The 18,922-nt window shown below is 42.6% G+C and overlaps 1 protein-coding gene across 1 annotated transcript in view; it reads left to right on the top strand.

Moving 5' to 3' along the window:
* SLC2A13 (solute carrier family 2 member 13) overlaps window positions 1-18,922 on the top strand; it is a 798,921-nt gene that overhangs the window by 491,531 nt on the left and 288,468 nt on the right. Inside the window, 1 exon segment of the mRNA XM_029615108.1 lies at window positions 11,326-11,446. Coding sequence (XP_029470968.1) covers window positions 11,326-11,446 — 121 coding nt within the window.

Raw genomic sequence — 18,922 nt, forward strand, 5'->3', positions numbered from 1 at the left:
CTGAAAACCTGACTTGTTTGCAGCTCTCGGGGACCGGAGTTTGAGACCCCTGAGATAGATGATGTCCAACAACATCAGAGAACCATGTTCTTTGCTTTGAACAGACACATTGCTACAGAAGTAGTTTAAAGACCACTATGGACTGAAGTAGAAATAAAAATAAGATTTTAGTTTCAACTAAAGACTGATTTTCAATATATTTCTCCACTGCTAAATATAGTAGGGATGTGCATTTGTTAAAATGAATGGCCCATCTGAAGCAAAAATGGCCTTGCCCAACATTGCCCAAAATTTCCAGGTATTTTCTGTTTGTTAAAAAAAAAAAAGTGGCCTCCTAGATACCCTCCCCCCTTTAAGCTCCTGCCGCCACTTCCCTAGGCATCCCCAATCCTTTCTGACCTCACCCCCATCATCTACCAAGATGTGACTCTTTTTTTTTTTTACTGATTTCCCCCCATTTTTGTGTTATATTAAACGATGATAAACTACCAAGAAAAATAAAATAAAAACTGAAAATGAAGGTCATTAACTATATCTTATCTGATCCTTGATATCATTTTGGAAGTATAAGAATTAGGTCTGTACCTCTTACATCAGATGTGGCCTACCAAGGGGACCAGTAGAGAGAGAATTTTCTTATAGCTCAGATAGAGAGCACTACATTCTCTCACAAATAGGTATCCCTTTTAGGAGAAGGTCTGCACTTTTCAGACCATCTCTGAGTTTTCCCTGCCCTAGTGCAGTGATTGGATGTGTTCCTCTTTTAAACTGGACTGAGCATGCTCAAGGTGTGTTTGGCTGTAGTTTTGATTACGGGAGGACTGGATCTGTTTGCTGGAGATCCGAGTGGACTCCACAGACTATAAGAACATAAGAAATTGCCATGCTGGGTCAGACCAAGGGTCCATCAAGCCCAACATCCTGTTTCCAACTGAAGCCAAACCAGGCCACAGGAACCTGGCAATTACCCAAACACTAAGAAGATCCCATACTACTGATGCGATTAATAGCAGTAGCTATTCCCTAAGGGGCGGATTTTAAAAGCCCTGCATGCGTAAATCCTTCCGGATTTACGCGCGCAGGGCACTCGCGCGCCGGCGCACCTATTTTGCATAGGCCGCCGGCGCACGTAAAGCCCCGGGACACGCGTAAGCCCCGGGGCTTTCTAAAAGGGGCGTGTCGGGGGCGTTGCCAGAGCGCCACGGCGTTTTGGGGGTGGCGATGCACGTGACGCGGCGTTTCGGGGGCGGCGATGCGGGCGTGGTTTCGGCACAGGGGTGTTCCGGGGGCGTGGCTGCGGCCTCCGGACCAGCCCCCGGGACTGGAACACGGAGCGGGGCTGCCGGCCGGCGCGCGCAAAGGTAGGGGGGAGGTTTAGATAGGGCCAGGGGGGGTGGGTTAGGTAGGGGAAGGGAGGGAAAGGTGGGGGGAGGGAACAGGCAGCGCGCGCAGGTTGCACAAATGTGCACCCCTTTGCGCGCGCCGACCCCGGATTTTATAAGATACGGCTACGCGCGTATCTTATAAAATCCAGTGTACTTTTGTTCGCGCCTCGTGCGCGAACAAAAGTACGTGATCGTGCAATTTTTTAAAATCTACCCCTAAGTAAACTTGATTAATAGCTGTTAATGGACTTCTCCTCCAAGAATTTATCCAAACCTTTTTTGAACCCAGCTACACTAAGTGCACTAACCACATCCTCTGGCAACAAATTCCAGAGCTTTATTGTGTGTTGAATGAAAAAGAATTTTCTCTGATTAGTCTTAAATGTGCTACTTGCTATCATCATGGAATGCCCCCTAGTCCTTCTATTATTCGAAAGTGTAAATAACCGATTCACATCTACTCGTTCAAGACCTCTCATGATCTTAAAGACCTCTATCATATCCCCCCTCAGCCGTCTCTTCTCCAAGCTGAACAGCCCTAACCTCTTCAGCCTTTCCTCATAGGGGAGCTGTTCCATCCCCTTTATCATTTTGGTCGCCCTTCTCTGCACCTTCTCTATCACAACTATATCTTTTTTGAGATGCGGCGACCAGAATTGTACACAGTATTCAAGGTGCGGTCTCACCATGGAGCAATATAGAGGCATTATGACATTTTCCGTTTATAAGGTTGGGACAGCAGGCAGAAATCCTATTTTTGTACCTTCACAGATCAGGCTGGGGTTATCCTATTGGAGAGAATAAAAAAGGACAGTTTTTGTCTTACAGAGAGTTGGCCCTGTTATTTTTGTGACCTGGTCAGCTTGGAAAGGAAGCTCATCTTTTTGGATCAAGCAAGAGTGAGACTGCCTGACTGTCTGCCTGTCAAGTGGGCTTGTAAGCTCAGAAAGATCAGGACCATCTGTAGGATATCACTTTTTATCCAAGTCCAATTTTGTTGGCTTCTTCCATTATACTCCACCTTCTTGTTTAGCTGAACATGCAAAATGCTTTTTTAAAATTTTTTTTAAGTTTCAACCAAACACCTTTCCCATTCCAAATCCAGTCACAAGGTTCCAAAGTAATCCAAAAGGTCACCAATACCAATACAACTGTGACCCAAATATCCAGCCACCTGGGTCCCCATGGTCTTTCCAGATGTACCCCTGCCACACCAGCCCATTTCACATGAGGAACATATAGCCTGACAGACTTAGCTACAGGAGCACCTGAGTTTCTGCTAGGACTTCTAGTTTTCTGTACTTCTGTTAACAGTTACAAACCTGTTTCTCTATTGGTATGTACATTTCCTAAGAAAACTCCTTTCTGACTCACTCATAAGGTGGGTTGAATGTAAGATGTACTCTTGCTCTAGAATGATTTTGTTAAAGATAATTATAAATGTATATGAAACATGCAAATTTATGGTATTCTAGGATTGAAGGGTTGATGATTGGCGCTACTGCTCAAAAATTTCAAACTTGTGCTAATTCATTCCTTTTTTTTATTTGGTTCTAAGACATGCAGTTTCACGGTCATGTTTTCTCTGTTTCTCCCAGTGATGATCATTCTGACTTTTTGCAAGTCACTTTGGGCCTCATTTTCCAATATCGCATTGAAGATTGCGATAGCATGCGATACCAAAAAGGGGTGTACCTTATGTTAATAAGCATGTGTATCGCGAATTGCACTATCAGCTATGCGAAAGGCTGTTATCGCAAGTTGCACTATTAGCCCAATTTGGGCTACATTGCCAGTATATCGCGGTTCACAGGCCTGTTTCACTGTTCTCTGTGTGCAACCTAGGTTGAGAGAACATTGCACAAATCTCATCTTGGAGTGAGTTTCCTCACTCCATATGTCATCAAATCTTCACAAGAGAGCACTGTTCTGTTCGTACTTCTCACGTTGAATGTGAAAGTGGCCCCTAACCCCCTACACTAATACTTAAACCTCACCTCGAGTTACTAGGTGGGCCTCCCATAGGGATACAAATACCTGTCTAGGGCCAAGACACTATGGCAAAGTGCTCGCTCTCTCTCTCTCTCTCTCTCTCTCTCTCTCTCTCTCTCTCTCTCTCTCTCTCTCTCTCTCTCTCTCTCTCTCTCTCACAGGCCTGTCAGGAGACTGAACCATGATAAACCTTTACCACACAAATGAAAGAGGTGTAGTTATTAGCCACGCTAACAGTGCAGCTTCCAATCACATTAACTGCTATTATTGCAGTTTGCAGAATTATCACACGTGGTAACTCATCAAGACATTTTCTAATAGACACAGAATGGGAGAAATGCCTGTGAATCAGGCCCTTAGATTGTAAACTTGAGGGAGTATGTAATTTGTTGTACAGCACCTTAGTTTATGGCACTATATTTAAAAAAGACAAAATAGTCCATGACAGGATATTTGGTGAAAAACATATTAGCCCTTTAAAAGTATCTTTTGCATGGAAAAATGCTAGCCAGCTCTGCAAATTACGGGAAGCTTTTAGCATTTTTTTTTTGTTTTATGTTTTGTGAAAAAGTTCAACAAAGAGATTGGTTGCAACTAGCTTTCCTTTTTTTGCTTCAAGGTTTATAAAGTATTGAGATATCTCCCACAGGAAATATAATGAGTTGCATGGCTGTGGCAGTACTCCAGCCGGGACTTAATCCAGTATTACTAAATATAGTCAGGTGTGAAAGATGATGCACGCAAATAAAAAGCATGCAGGTCATTGGATGAATCAGTGTTTTTTGGACCTGTGTGTGGGTGGAGTTGGAAGATATCAATGAAGTATCTTATCTGTTGTGGTTCTCCTTCCTGCATGCTTCAAATACATTTTGTGGAAGATGAGTATTTTTTTATTCCCTTTTTTATTTGGTAAGTACCTCAAAGTTATTTGTTTAACGGTTGCTATTCTGGCTTTTCCTGATTATTTGAATCAAACACATAAGTTTTAGAGTTTTCCATCAAGGCTTTAAGTAGGCTTGATTCAGATACCAGTGATACTTTGCTTTTTGCTGGTATTTTGTATTTCATTATCAGATGATACAGAGAAGTCTCAACATTTGCTGTTTGAATTGCACTTTGGCTGTAGCAAGATTATCATTTTGCTGAGGTGAATAGTCCATTTACTGTGTGCAGTTCTGGTTGCTGTATCTCAAAAAAGATATAGTTGCATTGGAGAAGGTACAGAGAAGGGCGACCAAAATGACAAAGGGGATGGAACAGTTCCCTTATGAGGAATGGCTAAAGAGGTTAGGGCTGTCAAGCTTGGAGAAGAGGTGGCTGAGTGGGGATATAATAGAGGTGTATAAAATCATCAGAGGACTAGAACAGGTAAATGTGAATTGGTTATTTAGTCTTTCAGATAGCAGAAGGACTAGGGGGCACTCCATGAAGTTAACAAGTAGCACATTTAAAACAAATCTGAATTATTTTTCATGCCATGCACATTTAAGCTCTGGAATTTGTTGCTGGAGGATGTGGTTAGTGCAATTAATGTAGCTGTGTTTTTAAAAAGTTTGGATAAGTTCCTGGAGGAGAAGTCCATAAACAGCTATTAATCAAGTTGACTTAGAGATGTTGGAAACAGGATGCTGGGCTTGGTGGACCCTCAGTCTGGCCCAGTGTTGCAATTTCTTATATATTTATGTTTTTACCCATAGTGAGTAGAGGCATTCCCAGGGGAGGGGAAGGGTTTGCATTATATATGCACACTTCTACATTTTCAAAAATTTGTGCATACATTTTCCTGAAAAAGCTTATGTGGACATGTTACTATGTGCACATGTGTATGGTAGTTATGGGGAGATTATTTTTGAAGAGAAAGTATACATTTTCTTTGAAAATTTGTGTAAAGTATGCACAATTGCCATAATCTATGCTGGCTTTTGTAAAATTCCCCTCACCATTGGAATAGAGGCATTCTTGGATCCATCTGGTTAATCTGACTGATTACAAATTCAGCTCCCTATTACGTCTGAATTCCCCCATTATTTATTTTGCAGGTAGTCTGCATGTGTTTCCTAAAAGGTGCAGACTCACAGTACACAATTATTTAGTTTAAAAACTGCACAAATAAATGTTAGTACTGCCCTCTATCTAGACACACAACACTGCATACATGCACACACACATTTAAAGCTTTGTTTTCTCCATGTATATCAAACTTCAAATAAAAATGGAAATAGACTAATTATTCATTCTGGTTTGAAACCTTTTCAGCAAGCTTAAGGCAATGTACAAAGGGTTATAAATCATAAAAATGCATAATTTAAGCATCATAGAATAATGAATACTTCTAAAAGTTATAGCAGGATAATAAGTAGCAGATACTTCAGGATTTAAAGGTCACCATTTTGATACAGAATAGTGACACCATCATGCACTAACTTAAAAGCAAAGATAACATGCTGTCCTGTATTTTCTGACACATGAGCACTAACTTACATTAATTGGAACACTTACACTTGCATTTACATCCCTTCATTTCCAGTAGCTACCGCAGGTTATCATGACAGGATATAATTTGATGATGGTGCTATACTGCATAAAATATAGTCCAAAATAGGGTCTGAAAGGTTGGACTCTGTGACTTAGGCTAAGCATCCAAAGTTGGATCTCGTCTTTCAGGACTGCTCAGACCTAGGAGTGCCATAAATGTGGTAAGCTGAGACCCATGGGGGACAGGGAGATAGTTGCTTCTACCATGGTGGCCTCAGCTAGTCAAAGAGTAGTGCTGAGGGGGGTGGGGAGAGAGGTATGTATTAGTTAGTAAGAGAAACATAAGAGTTAATTTAGTTCCATATGAGAGAGAAACTACAGTTATAATGATTTATAGTTATTAGAGTGCAGCTTTGTGCTTGAGCTGAATTTCCTATGCTTAGGTAGGCTCCATTTCTGCTTGAAAATAAGATCAGAGGTTAGTACTGACACGACAGTAAAGATAAAGTATGTTTTAAAATGTTGAATGAGGATATGAGAGAGAGAAAATGGACGACTCCATTGCTAAAATATAAGTTCAGCACAAAGCTTGCTTTGAAAGGAAGAAAATAGACCCAGCACTGCTTAAGAAATTACAGGATTTTGGGCTGTTATATCTCATCCACAGCCCATGGCCCCCCCTTCGCAGCTTTCCCCCTTCTCCCTCCCTTTGCCTAACTTGAAGCCCGCAAACTTCAAGGTCACATTCACAGCAGAGAAATAGCCACATACAAAATGGAGAGAAGACTTAATTAAAAGTTTAAGAAGACCACTTAAAGCCAGCTAGCACATAAGGAGTTATATTTATATGCCGTCTTAACAAATGTATATTGACCAAAACGGTTTACAATAGACAGACAGAGATAAAATAAAATAAAAAATAATAAAAATAACGCAATTTAAATATCATAATCCTTTGCATGAAAATAAATACTAAAGTAATTAAAATAAAAATAGTGGTAAATGTTGACCTTGGCTAACAGCTCTACTTATAATACAGTGCTGAAATTGAAACATCTGGCACCTGCCCAGATCTTGTTCATAGCCACAGAATATAACTTTTATAGTTTTACAGACTTTATGGATACCAGTACACTTAGTTTTTGGAGTACACACATTTTTTTGACTGTAGTAATTAGTTGTTACCTGAGACAATATTTATATGATTTGCTTTTATTTGACATTGACATTAGTGATGCATATGCTGATTTTGGTTATTATTTTGCAGTGTCCTACAGAATATGTTATGTTTAGAGAATGTTAGGTAATGGTTCCACATGTGAGACAGAATGTCTGTACAAAATTAGAGGTAGAGTACAAACCACAAGAAATCCACCATTAGTCCTGGCATATGCAGTAGTTCTTCTTGTCCGTAGTTGGCAATACTTCAGGAGAGTTAGGAAACAAAGAAAACTGTTAAGAGCATATACCAGCTAAAGACATAATACACAAACACATGGTCGGATTAGCGGACTTCTGCGGTCTTGTGCTGAGAGCTAAACCGAGAGAAAGAGGTTAGCAAAACTCTCTCAGGTAGATTTTAAAAGCGCTGCTCGGCCACGCACGAACAACATGAATTTTAAGAAGCCGGGAAGTATGTGCATACATACCTGCGCACACGTCAAGAATAAGGAAGCAGAAAAGGGGCGGAGGATGGGCGTTCCAAGGTGGGGCTAAGACTTATGCATGTAACCCTTGAATTTTCCAAGGCTGAACATGGCAGCGCATGCCATGTTACCTGTGTAACTTTGCTACTGGTCATGATGAGGCGCACGTCTGGAGATCAGAGGGATCCTGAACACCAAGGGGGAGGGGAAGAGAGGGAATTTACTTATCTTTGTAACACAGTCCTTGTGATATGATTATATCCATGCTGACATTTCTCAGAATTAAATTGCGAGGAATACATCTAACACAGAATATGTGAGCAGACTGAGAAAAGCACAAACTTTGAGCTGTGGCCCTGATGCAGCAATTCCGCGCAACATTGTCAATGTCTGTGTTTCTCAGAATTAAATTGATGACAGTAATAGATGGTAGCATGGACATAATCATATCACAAGGACTATGTTACAAAGATAAGTAAATTCAAGTGATTGATTTAAATCTGAAGCCACGCCATACTTCAAATTCACTAAAATGTGAAATATATGTGCTGGGAAGAACTTGCCATTACAAGCAAAGAATTTTGCAATACAGGCATACTTGTGTGCTTTTATAAAAAAAAGAAATTCAAAATTTGAAGTTAAAAAATCATTTACAAATAAAATTTTAAATTTAAAAAGGAGAGGTTTTTGTGTACTGGTGACTGCATCAACTGATCGGGGATTCAGTCTGTGGCGTTCCGTTTCTCTTCAGTACAGAGGTCTATTCCTCTCAATAGAAATTTTGATATAAATTATATTAGAATAAGATATTTTTTCTGGCAGACGTAAGCTTTGAGAAGCGCACCGGTAAAATTGAATTTCCTTATATCTATATGTTTATATCAGTGGCCCCAGTTTCCGGTGGGAGTAAGATGGCGGCTAGTGCTCCGGCTGCCAGCGGCTCCGGGGCTGCGGCCCCGGGGAATGCGCCTGTGCCCGGCGGACCCTCGGCACTCACCGCCTCCATTACCGGCACCATGAACAAGAAGAAGAAGCCCTTCCTGGGCATGCCCGCGCCGCTGGGATACGTGCCGGGCCTGGGCAGAGGTGCCACTGGTTTTACAACTCGTTCTGATATTGGTCCTGCCCGAGATGCCAATGACCCGGTGGATGATCGCCATGCTCCTCCTGGGAAGAGGACTGTGGGGGACCAGATGAAGAAGAGTCAGGCTGATGATGATGATGAAGATCTAAATGACACCAATTATGATGAGTTTAACGGGTATGCTGGAAGCCTGTTTTCTAGTGGACCCTATGAGAAGGATGATGAGGAGGCAGATGCCATTTATGCAGCTTTGGACAAACGGATGGATGAAAGGAGAAAAGAGAGAAGAACAAACCTTTGGAGCTTTTTGCGCTTCCGTAAGTGGATGTGGCGGTTTCCGCGGTCACTAAGAAGACTACGATTCCGGTGGTGGAGGCCGTGGCACTCAAGGATGGTCAGGATCGGAAGTTGGAGCTTCATCTTAAGAGAATTTTTGAGGGGGCAGCCTTGGGGCTCCGGGCCGCCATTTGCTCTGGCTTTATGCGAAGAGCATGTTTACGCTCGGGTGCAGAGTTTTCAGGATGGGCAAACGCTACCTGGATCCGACACGTCAAAATCAGATCGTGTGGAGGCGTCTGTTACATATGTGGCTGATGCTCTTTATGATTTAGTGTGGTCGCTATCTCGAGTTATGAGTTCTGAGGTCGCGGCCCGACGTTTGCTGTGGTTCCGTCCCTGGTCTGCGGATGTGTCTTCTAAGGCCCTGTTCCCTGAACGTACCCGGATCAGTCCAGATCATGGGTTAAGCCCCTGTTCCAGCAGGTGGAGACAGACCAGAGTTCTGAGACTGCCCATATAATATAATTCATACAAGCCTTCCCGGACGCTAATTGATCTTACACTTCCAAGCCACCCCTAATCTCCACCTACACCATGGTTAACCTTATCTTCTATCGTTTACTTGTGTGAATTAATAACCTGTCCTTTCTCTTCTAAGCCAAGTTCTTATCACCCTGTTATATGTGACTGCCTTTTCAGCACCATTGTTATAGTTATGTTTACTATGCACCCCTGTTTTATGTGAACCAGCACGATGTGACTGCTGTCTCGAATGCCGGTATATAAAAAAATCTGAAATAAATCATTGTATTTTTTAAAATTATATATGTGCTTACTATACTTGTCAATTCAGGTTTGTTGATAAATAACAGCTCTATTTAGAAATTTTTAAAAATTGGGAATTCCATGCCATTGTCAATACTGCCTGCTGGAGTCTGAAATGGAATTCTGTTGCTGAAGACTGGAGCTTGCTAATAGTGTAACCAATAATGCCCAGTGGTGAGGCATCCTGTTTGAAGTCCATAACCAGAAGATTGCTTGGAGACCATAAGTCAAAAGCCCTTTACACAACTCATTCACTAACATGGTAAAACAAGGGTTATTTTGTATTTTCCAATTCATATTTTTAAAAACTCCATTGAGAAAACCCATTATTCCCATCATACCAGCCTTATCTCTGTGAGCCTTTATTGCCATCTGGTATGGCGAATCATTAAGGGGGCAATAATCAGTTGCTGCATACCCTGCAAGCAATTTTAAACTGCAGGTTTGCAGCAAAAATAAACTCCAACTAAGGCCTGGATTTTCTAACGTCGCAGGCCTTAGAGAATCCGGCAGTAACAGGGGGCGGGTCTGCGATCGCTGCCGGCTTTCGCACCCAATAGCACCACCATGAAAGGTGGCGCTATTGGGCGCGCTACTGGCAGCTATAAGGTGTCCTACCTTTTCGCTGTCAGCGAAGTTGTCGCGGAGTCCGCCCCGACTCCTCCCCGTCCGGTGCAGATTCCGCCCCAATTTAGCTATTGCACGCGGGGTGGAAGGGGGGGAGTCGGGGCGGACTCCGCGACAACTTCGCTGACGGCAAAAAGGTAGGACACCTTATATCTGCCAGTAGCACGCCCAATAGCGCCACCTTTCACGGTGCCGGCTTTCGCAGGCCCGCCCTCCGCTTCACCCTTCCGTTACCACTGAATTCTCTAAGGTCTGTGACCTTAGAAAATCCAGGCTTTAGATGAGTAAATTTCCTTTTAATTTTGCCGACGGAAAAATTACCCTCAGATTTGTGCCTTGCTCTCTCCGTGGGTAATTTTTCCATCTGAAACCACACACATAGTTTTGAATAATCAAAACTGTGTGCATTGTTCCTAACGCCATGCCGGGCTGACTGTTCAGTTCGCATCTCGAAGTAGGAGTGTTATTCCGTAACGTGGTTACTTTTACCTGCAGCCAGGCTGGACAATATTCAAAGCCCCAATTTCCTGCAGTTAAAATGATTTTTTACACACAACAAGGGCTTTGAATATTGCCCTCTATGCATTTTGCCTCCCCCTCTTCTGATGTATTAGAAGCATGTTAATTGAATGAGACTAGCTATACATTTTTAAATAAATAAATATGTGTTGGGCAAGTCATTTATATGACTGAAATTATGTCTTGAGAAATACAAGTTGGGGAAGGTTGGAAGGATTAGTGAACAAGCAGTGGTTGTCCTTTGCCCCACTCCCGTAAGTAACACCATCGAGCTTTTGGCAAGGTTAAGAGTTTGTTCTACCTCAGGTCCTTTTTTTCTCTAGGATGCACAGATAGCAAAACCCTGCCTGCTCAATGTGGGAAACAGCAAACTGCTTGTTCACTCATCCAGTCCTGCTAGCAAAATGTGTCCTCAGGTACTGTAATATATCTTGGATTACTTGTTCTCTGCAATAAAACACTTGGTATATTATTTTTGTTTTCATTTGTTTAGGTACCACTGTAGCTCTCATTATCCTAGCTTTGGGATTTTTGCTGTCTGCTCAGGTCTCACCACCAGTCACTCTTAATCCAAGAGATGCTTCAAGTCAAAACTCTACTTGCAGAAAATACAGGTGAGATTGCATTATCATTCCATTCCTTAAGCTACTCCTGAAGGAGGATTTCTTAACTCACTTTTAGGAACCTTGAGTAATGTGAGAACACTGGATAGCATTTTAGCTTTTATTAAGTGAGTTATTTAACATGAGACACAGTAATCTACACACACGTTAATTAGTTGTATTGCAGACCTTCCCCTAAGCTTTGCCTTTGTATGAATGGTACTATGTATGGGGGAGGAAATGGGGGTAAACAGTCGTGCGCAACAGGACATAAACTAAAGTCTCAAGCACCCAGAAAGTGCTGATACCTGTGATGCATCAAATACTAGACTTTATTATTGCAATGATGACATGAATCTTGCGTTATAAAATAAAAGAGACACGAGTTTTCCACTTCTAAGACAGACCTGGTTTTTTCTCCAGAGGTTCTATTTCTGTTTTTAAGCTGCAACTGTCCATATTGCAAATAACAAATTCAGCAAAATGTATTTATTTTTCAAATGTTTTTGGTCCTGCACAATAAACTTTAGAATGCACATTAAGGCCCTTGTGTGCATGCTAAAAATAGCTATGTAGGAAGGCCTTACTGTGCATTTTAAAGGCATCCAAAAAGATGTTAGCATAAACACATTAAAATATTTTATGTTCGTGTTTGTAAATGAAGAAATGTCATATGCAAATTAATTTTACATGTGGTTTCTAAAGTGGTATGCTCTTCCTCTACGCTGTTTATCAGCTGTGCACTAAATGAATGCTATTTAATATCTATTCATAGAAACATAGAAATGACGGCAGAAGAAGACCAAATGGCCCATCCAGTCTGCCCCAGCAAGCTTCCCTCATTTTTTCTCTCATACTTATCTGTTTCTCTTAGCTCTTGGTTCTAATTCCCTTCCACCCCCGCCATTAATGTAGAGAGCGGTGATGGAGCTGCATCCAAGTGAAATATCTAGCTTGATTAGTTAGAGGTAGTAGGGGTAGTAACCGCCGCAATAAGCAAGCTACACCCATGCTTATTTGTTTTTACCCAGATTATGTTATACAGCCCTTATTGGTTGTTTATCTTCTCCCCTGCCGTTGAAGCAGGGAGCTATGCTGGATATGCATCGAAAGTGAAGTATCAGGCACATTTGGTTTGGGGTAGTAACCGCCGTAACAAGCCAGCTACTCCCCGCTTTGTGAGTGTGAATCATTTTTTCTTCTCCCCTGCCGTTGAAGTTATGCTGGATATGCGTGAAGTATCAGTTTTTCTTTTCCCCTGCCGTTGAAGCAGAGAGCTATGCTGGAAATTCGTGATGTATCAGTCTTTCTCCCATGCCGTTGAAGCAGAGAGCCATGCTGGATATGCGTCGAGAGTGAAGTATCAGGTACATTTGGTTTGGGGTAGTAACCGCCGTAACAAGCCAGCTACTCCCCGCTTTGTGAGTGCGAACCCTTTTTTCTTCTCCCCTGCCGTTTAAGCAGAGAGCTCTGCTGGATGTGTGAAGTAACAGTTTTTCTTCTCCCCTGCTGTTGAAGCAGAGAACTATGCTGGATATGCATTGAAAGTGAAGTATAAGAATGGAGTGATCAAGCTAGTTGAAAGGCATCAGGAATAGAGGAAGGTGGAGGTAGTAATTTGGATATTTGGTTTGGGGTAGTAACCACCGTAACAAGCCAGCTACTCCCGTCTTTGTGAGTGCAAATCCTTTTTTCCACATTTCCTCTTGCTGTTGAAGCTTAGAGTGATGTTGGAGTCACAGTAACCATGTGTATTCAGACAGATACTCAGTTTAGCATATTTATGCTATCTAATATCCCCTTGGTAAGTAACATGCTATTTAGCCAATGTATGTTCAGGTTTCCATCCACAAAAATATCATGACCGCGCTATTGCTAACAGTTTTTATCACAAGCTAGCCAAATTCCATCCTGGAGATCCTGATCATGCATGTACACATACAGGGGCCACTGCCCTGATATATGGGCATCATGGTTGGATCCAAGAAGCCTGGCCACCACAGCTATTACCGTGTGTTGTGCGCAGTGTAACAGAAGGGCACTAATTATATGTGTATATTAATTTGTGTGCTTGATAAATGGCTATAGGTAGTAGTGCTAGCTATATAAGTAATCGGTGTGAATGAATCCTGCTTGTATGCCAGCACTGAATGGGTATTTGAAAATCCCTGAAGATCTATATCCCATGGACATGTGCTATTTATTTAATTAGATGAAAGATATATATGTGTAGCAAGCATGTGGAGTGCAAGTGTGAGGGGGTAAGAGGTGTAGTAGAGCTGTGAAATAAAACTTGATTCAGAATAGGATAAGAAAGTTAAGATATATATATGTAATATTGGCTAATGTAGCCAATAGGGTAGGTCAAAATGTTTTATAAGGCGAAAGTCATGATCCCTGATAAGAAAAGCAGCACTAACATTTCAAGAGAGGTGTAAGTCAACATATTCATGCATAAATATGTTCACACAAAGTTATGCCTGCACTTTATAGATTCTGTACGTATCTCTGCCTTGAAATCATACATGCATGTTTCAGCAAGGACACATTTTTTAATGCAGGAAGCAGCATACTTTCTCTATTTATATTAAAAAAAAGTACACACACATTTTATGCATGAATTGTAATATGCACATATTTACCACAGTTTATGTATGGAGGCAGATATTTTGTAAAGAATGTGGGTACTCTACTTATGAAAATACTTGTGTGCTTAACTTTTTTTTAATACTCCTTTTTATTAGCATTTAGTAGATACAAAAAGAGGGAAAAAAATAAACAATTCCATTATTCAAGGACATACAGAAGACTAAATACAAAGTAAACATGTTTTACAATAAAATCCCAAGTCCACGTTAGGGTGGAACAAAGAAATTATTATAGCGAGGCGCATTACTGCCTAGTCAGGAGAGAGAGAGAGACTCTTTATAAGGCTCTCATATAAGTAAACTATTTATTTCACTGTAGGAAGGTCAGCTAGTAACTCGAGGTGAGGTTTTGGTGGTGGTTTAGGGGGCAGTTTTACATGCACAGTCATGCGTACTGTGCTGTTTGTACCTATCAGTGAAGATTTAGTGCGATTTGGAATGAGGAAAGGTACACAAAGATTTGTGCAATGTACTCTTGTCCTAGCTTGATAACTAGGTAGAGAGTGCATCAAACTAGGTGGAGAGTACAATGAACAAATCTCATTTTTGTGTACCTTTTCTCACTCCAAATCACATCAAATCTTCACTGATGTGTACTGTACTGTTCGTGCCTATGATTGTGCATGTAAAACTGCCCCCCAAACCTTAGATCACCACCAAAACCTCACCTCGAGTTATTAGCTGACCCTCCTACAGTGATACAAATAATTGACTAATATGTGTGCCACCCCAGAGGCACTCTCTCTCTTCTCCACTCCCCCTCTTCCCTGCCCAAAACGGAATTTGTGAAAAATCCCATTTCAGGCATAATGCACAGCTATCGCAGGTCATAACACTAGGAAAAAAAGTGTAGTTATTTCCAGCATTATGGCCCGCAATAGCATGTATAACACATGCATTGTGCTATCACACGCAGCATTACCACATCCTATTTTCATTTACTCCACCCAAACTCCTCCCAAAATCCACCCACCTGAATACATTTTGCAAATTTGCATATGCAGCATGTGCTGTGATAAATAATGCATGTGTTATAGCATTATTGTGGGCGATAGGGCCCTAACGCGATTTGATGAATGACCCTGTAAGCAAAGAAAATAGATTTATTACCCTGATAAATGACAAAACAGGGAAATTTAAGAAAATAGGTTGCACCCAGTGAGAGTACCTTTGGCTTAAGTTATAAAAAAGCTCTTCTCAATTGGGTCTCCCTTGCAGCATCAGGAAAAATTGATACTCCATGACCACAAAATTTCAAATTTCCTAGCGTGTAGACAGATGGACTCAGGACCAGTGGGTTTATGCTCCCATGCCAGCAGATGGAGACAGAGCAAGCTGACATCACAGTATATATACTCCTGCCATGACACCAGCCTGCCAGTATTTCCATCTCCAGAAGATGGTGGACATACATCTCCCTAAGGGGGTTGCTTCAGATTTTGTAAGGAAAATTTAATATTGAAAAAGGAAAGCCCCACTCCTGCGGTGATACCAGATGGTCCCTCCCCCCAGTTGATAATTCCTGAGGTGATTTCCATGGTCCCATAGATGTGTGCCTTGATCTGATAGCTGGGTTTCTTTGTGTGGACTTAGCTGATTGTACAGCTTAAAGGCAGTGGGTGTAGAAGGCTGAGCATGGCGATGACGGCACATGCCCTCTCTCCCCGCAGCCAGACACCATTTCTGTATTCAGCTGGTAAGGACTGAGCTCGGGTAAGTTTAAAAAAAAAAAAGAAGAATTTAGAGGCAGAGACAGTGTAGAAGGGTTTGCAGAACTTCCTCCAGTCTCCGTGCTCGGCGTGCTGTTCCAGTGTTCGTTCCCGCTCCCGTGGGGGTTAGGAGAACTGGGCAGCCTGGTGGGTTGAGCAGCCCTAGTGGGCTAGGCCTCGCTGTTAGACTTTTTTCCTGTGCCCCATGGTAGGCTGTGGTGGCATTTTCACGTGTTTCTGTGCGTGCTTTATTGCCCTCTACAGGATGTTGGTGTGTGCAGTATGCTCAGTTTTGGGTGCGCGTTTTGCATGCACAAATTTTTAAGCGAGAAACCTAAGCGCCTTTCTTTCTGTGTTCCCTGTCATATTCGGGCATCTTAGCCTGACGTGTCCTCTAACATATATCAGCGCTATTTGGAGGCTCAGGGAGAGTTGTCTTCCTCTGATTTCGCTAAGCCTGGATCATCCCAGCCTGATGATGGTCTGGTTAGAGCTCTGTCTGGCAGTACACCAGATTTTGGAACTCCCTTGATTGGTTCCTCAGCAGGAGATGGCAGTTCAATTGGCCACGCTACAGTTCCTTCTGGGTTTGGCCTGAATCCAGCTGCTTTTTTGTGGGTGGAGTTTTTTTCCAGGGTTTGCAATCTTTTCTTCAGGCTCAGTCCTCAGCTTCACCCATAGGTTGGACCCTAAGCTGGTGGCCCCTCCATCTTCCAGTCCTTTGTTTAATTGTTTGCAAAATTCGCTGCAGGTAATCCCAACAGAAACCCAAATGGCACTGATGAGGCAGATCCTGATTCCCTGGAAGATGGGGAAATTCCTCTGGGACTGGAACTGTATCGGACCATGTTACGGTTCTTTCATAGAGATGAACTGCTGGCCCTGATTTCCCAGGCCTTGAAGATACTGGGTGTTCTGGTGCAGATTCCATGTCTGCGCTGAAAAAGAATCCCATTTTGGTTTCCTTGCGTAAAGCCTCTTGTTTTTTCCCTGTTATGGACACCATTCAGGAATTGATTGATCTTAAATGGGACGCCCCAGAGCAAATTTCATAGGGGGTTGGACATGGAAAGCCTGTACCCCTTGGATCCAGCTGTGAGAGAGCGTTTGCATTTTCCCAAAGTGGATGCGCTGGTCTGTGCTGTCTCTCTAACCAGATGACTATCCCTGCGGAGGGAGGAGCTGGAAGGATGTGCATGATAGGACGATTGAATATATCCTTAAGCAAGCCTTTGAAGCAGTGGCGATGACTTTACAGACTGCTTCTTGTTGTGCCCTAGTGGCACGATCTTGTCTGCTTCTCTCTCAGAAAGTTGATGGTTCTGGGGTGAATTCCAGAGCACTTATGAAACCCACTGCCACCTTTTTAGCAGATGCAGGCTGCGATTTGGTCCGTACCTCTTCGGTGGTAGCAGCCAGGCGTCAACTATTGTTGCAAAATTGGTTGGCTGACACAGCCTCCAAAGCTAATCTTACAAAGATGCCTTTTAAAGGTCACTCTCTTGTTTGGAAGTGAGTTGGAGAAATTGGCCATTAAGTGGGCAAATCTTCAGTCCCTTGGTTGCTGGAGGATAAGAAGCAGTTGCAGCGTCCCTCTGGTATAAGGGGACATCTCCGGAATTCCAAGTGTTTTTGACCCTACAGAGGGTCGACTTTTCAGAGGACTCAGCCTTTCGGTAGGTCTGTACTTTTGTCCCAGACAGCCCAAGAGAGAAGCCGGCTTGGGTGGCAGACGTTCCTGAGCTTCCCAATAAAGGTTTGCCTACCCACCTTCAGGAACAGGAGATAGGGGTCGCCGCTCTCTCTCTTTTATGAAAGGTGGGTCGAGATCACATCGGATCAGTGGGTCCTGGAGGTGATACGAGAAGGATATGTTTCGCAGTATTCCTCAGGACGCATTTATGGTGTCTCCTTGCCACTCCCCACAGAAGAGGCAGGCAGTGGAATCTATGCTTCTAAGGCTCCTCTGGCTGAGGGCTGTGGTTCCAATGCCTACATCTAAAGAAAGTTTGGGGCCGGGAGTTGTTCCTTTGGGTGATTCTAGGGACATTACAGCTGCGTACTGTTCCATCCTCTTGCCTAAGGTGTTCTTGGAATTTCATTTAAATCGGTCTATTTCCTTGCCATCCCTAGATAAGGTCAGGGATGCAGAAGAATATCGCCTCCTGAAACCCTTGGATATCAAGAGACTTGTGTGATATCTGGAGGTTTCTGAATCTTTATGAAAGATGGATTGCCTGTTTTGTCCTTTTATGGTGGAAGAAAGCAGGGTGAGCCAGCTTCAGGGGCTACAATAGCTCGCTGGATTGAGGAGGTAGTCACAGCTGCATATGTAGTGGCTCATTCCACTAGGACTCGAGCAGTGTCATGTGCAGAAGTTAGGTTATTGTCTCCCGTTTGACATTTGCTGAGCTGTGATGTGGTCCTTATTACATAATTTTTCCAGTTCCGGGAGAACTTAGTCTTTGCATGTGTGGTGTTGACTGGCCCATGGGCAGCCTCCCACCCTGTTCGGGAATAACTTTGGTACATCCTACTTGTCCTGAGTCCATCTGTCTACACACTAGAAAAGGAGAAATTACTACTTACCTGATAATTTTGTTTTTCTTAGTGTAGACAGATGGACTCAGCTTCCTGCCCTCAGCTGCCACATGGTTTGTGCCAGTGGGCCTCCTGAGGGGCTTCATGTTCCAGGGGATTACTGGTAAGTGTTCTTCCAGTCGCTAAATTGAGGTACATACATTCCTTGCTTGAGTTCAGTGTTTCTTGTTGGTTGAGCACAATAATGGCTGACTGTTTTTAATCAAGTTTTTTGCAAGTCTGTCCACAGTTGCGTTTGAAGAGAATACTGGCAGGCTGGTGTCACTACAAGAATATATATATTGTGACATCAGCTTACTCCGTCTCTATCTGCTGGCAGGGGTGCATAATCCATTGGTTCTGAGTCCTTCTGTCTGCACTAAGAAAAATGAAATTATCAGGTAAGTAGTAATTTCTCTTTCTTATCTCTGAAGTAACTTCTCAAAATTAACTCCTTATCTGACTCTAGAGTACAGGAAATTACTAAGGTTACCCTAGTGGAAATTATATCTTGTGAATCTTGAAGAAATCCAATAAGATCTAAGCTTCCA

This window comes from Rhinatrema bivittatum, chromosome 9 (assembly GCF_901001135.1).
Source record: "Rhinatrema bivittatum chromosome 9, aRhiBiv1.1, whole genome shotgun sequence".
Taxonomy (NCBI): Eukaryota; Metazoa; Chordata; class Amphibia; order Gymnophiona; family Rhinatrematidae; genus Rhinatrema; species Rhinatrema bivittatum.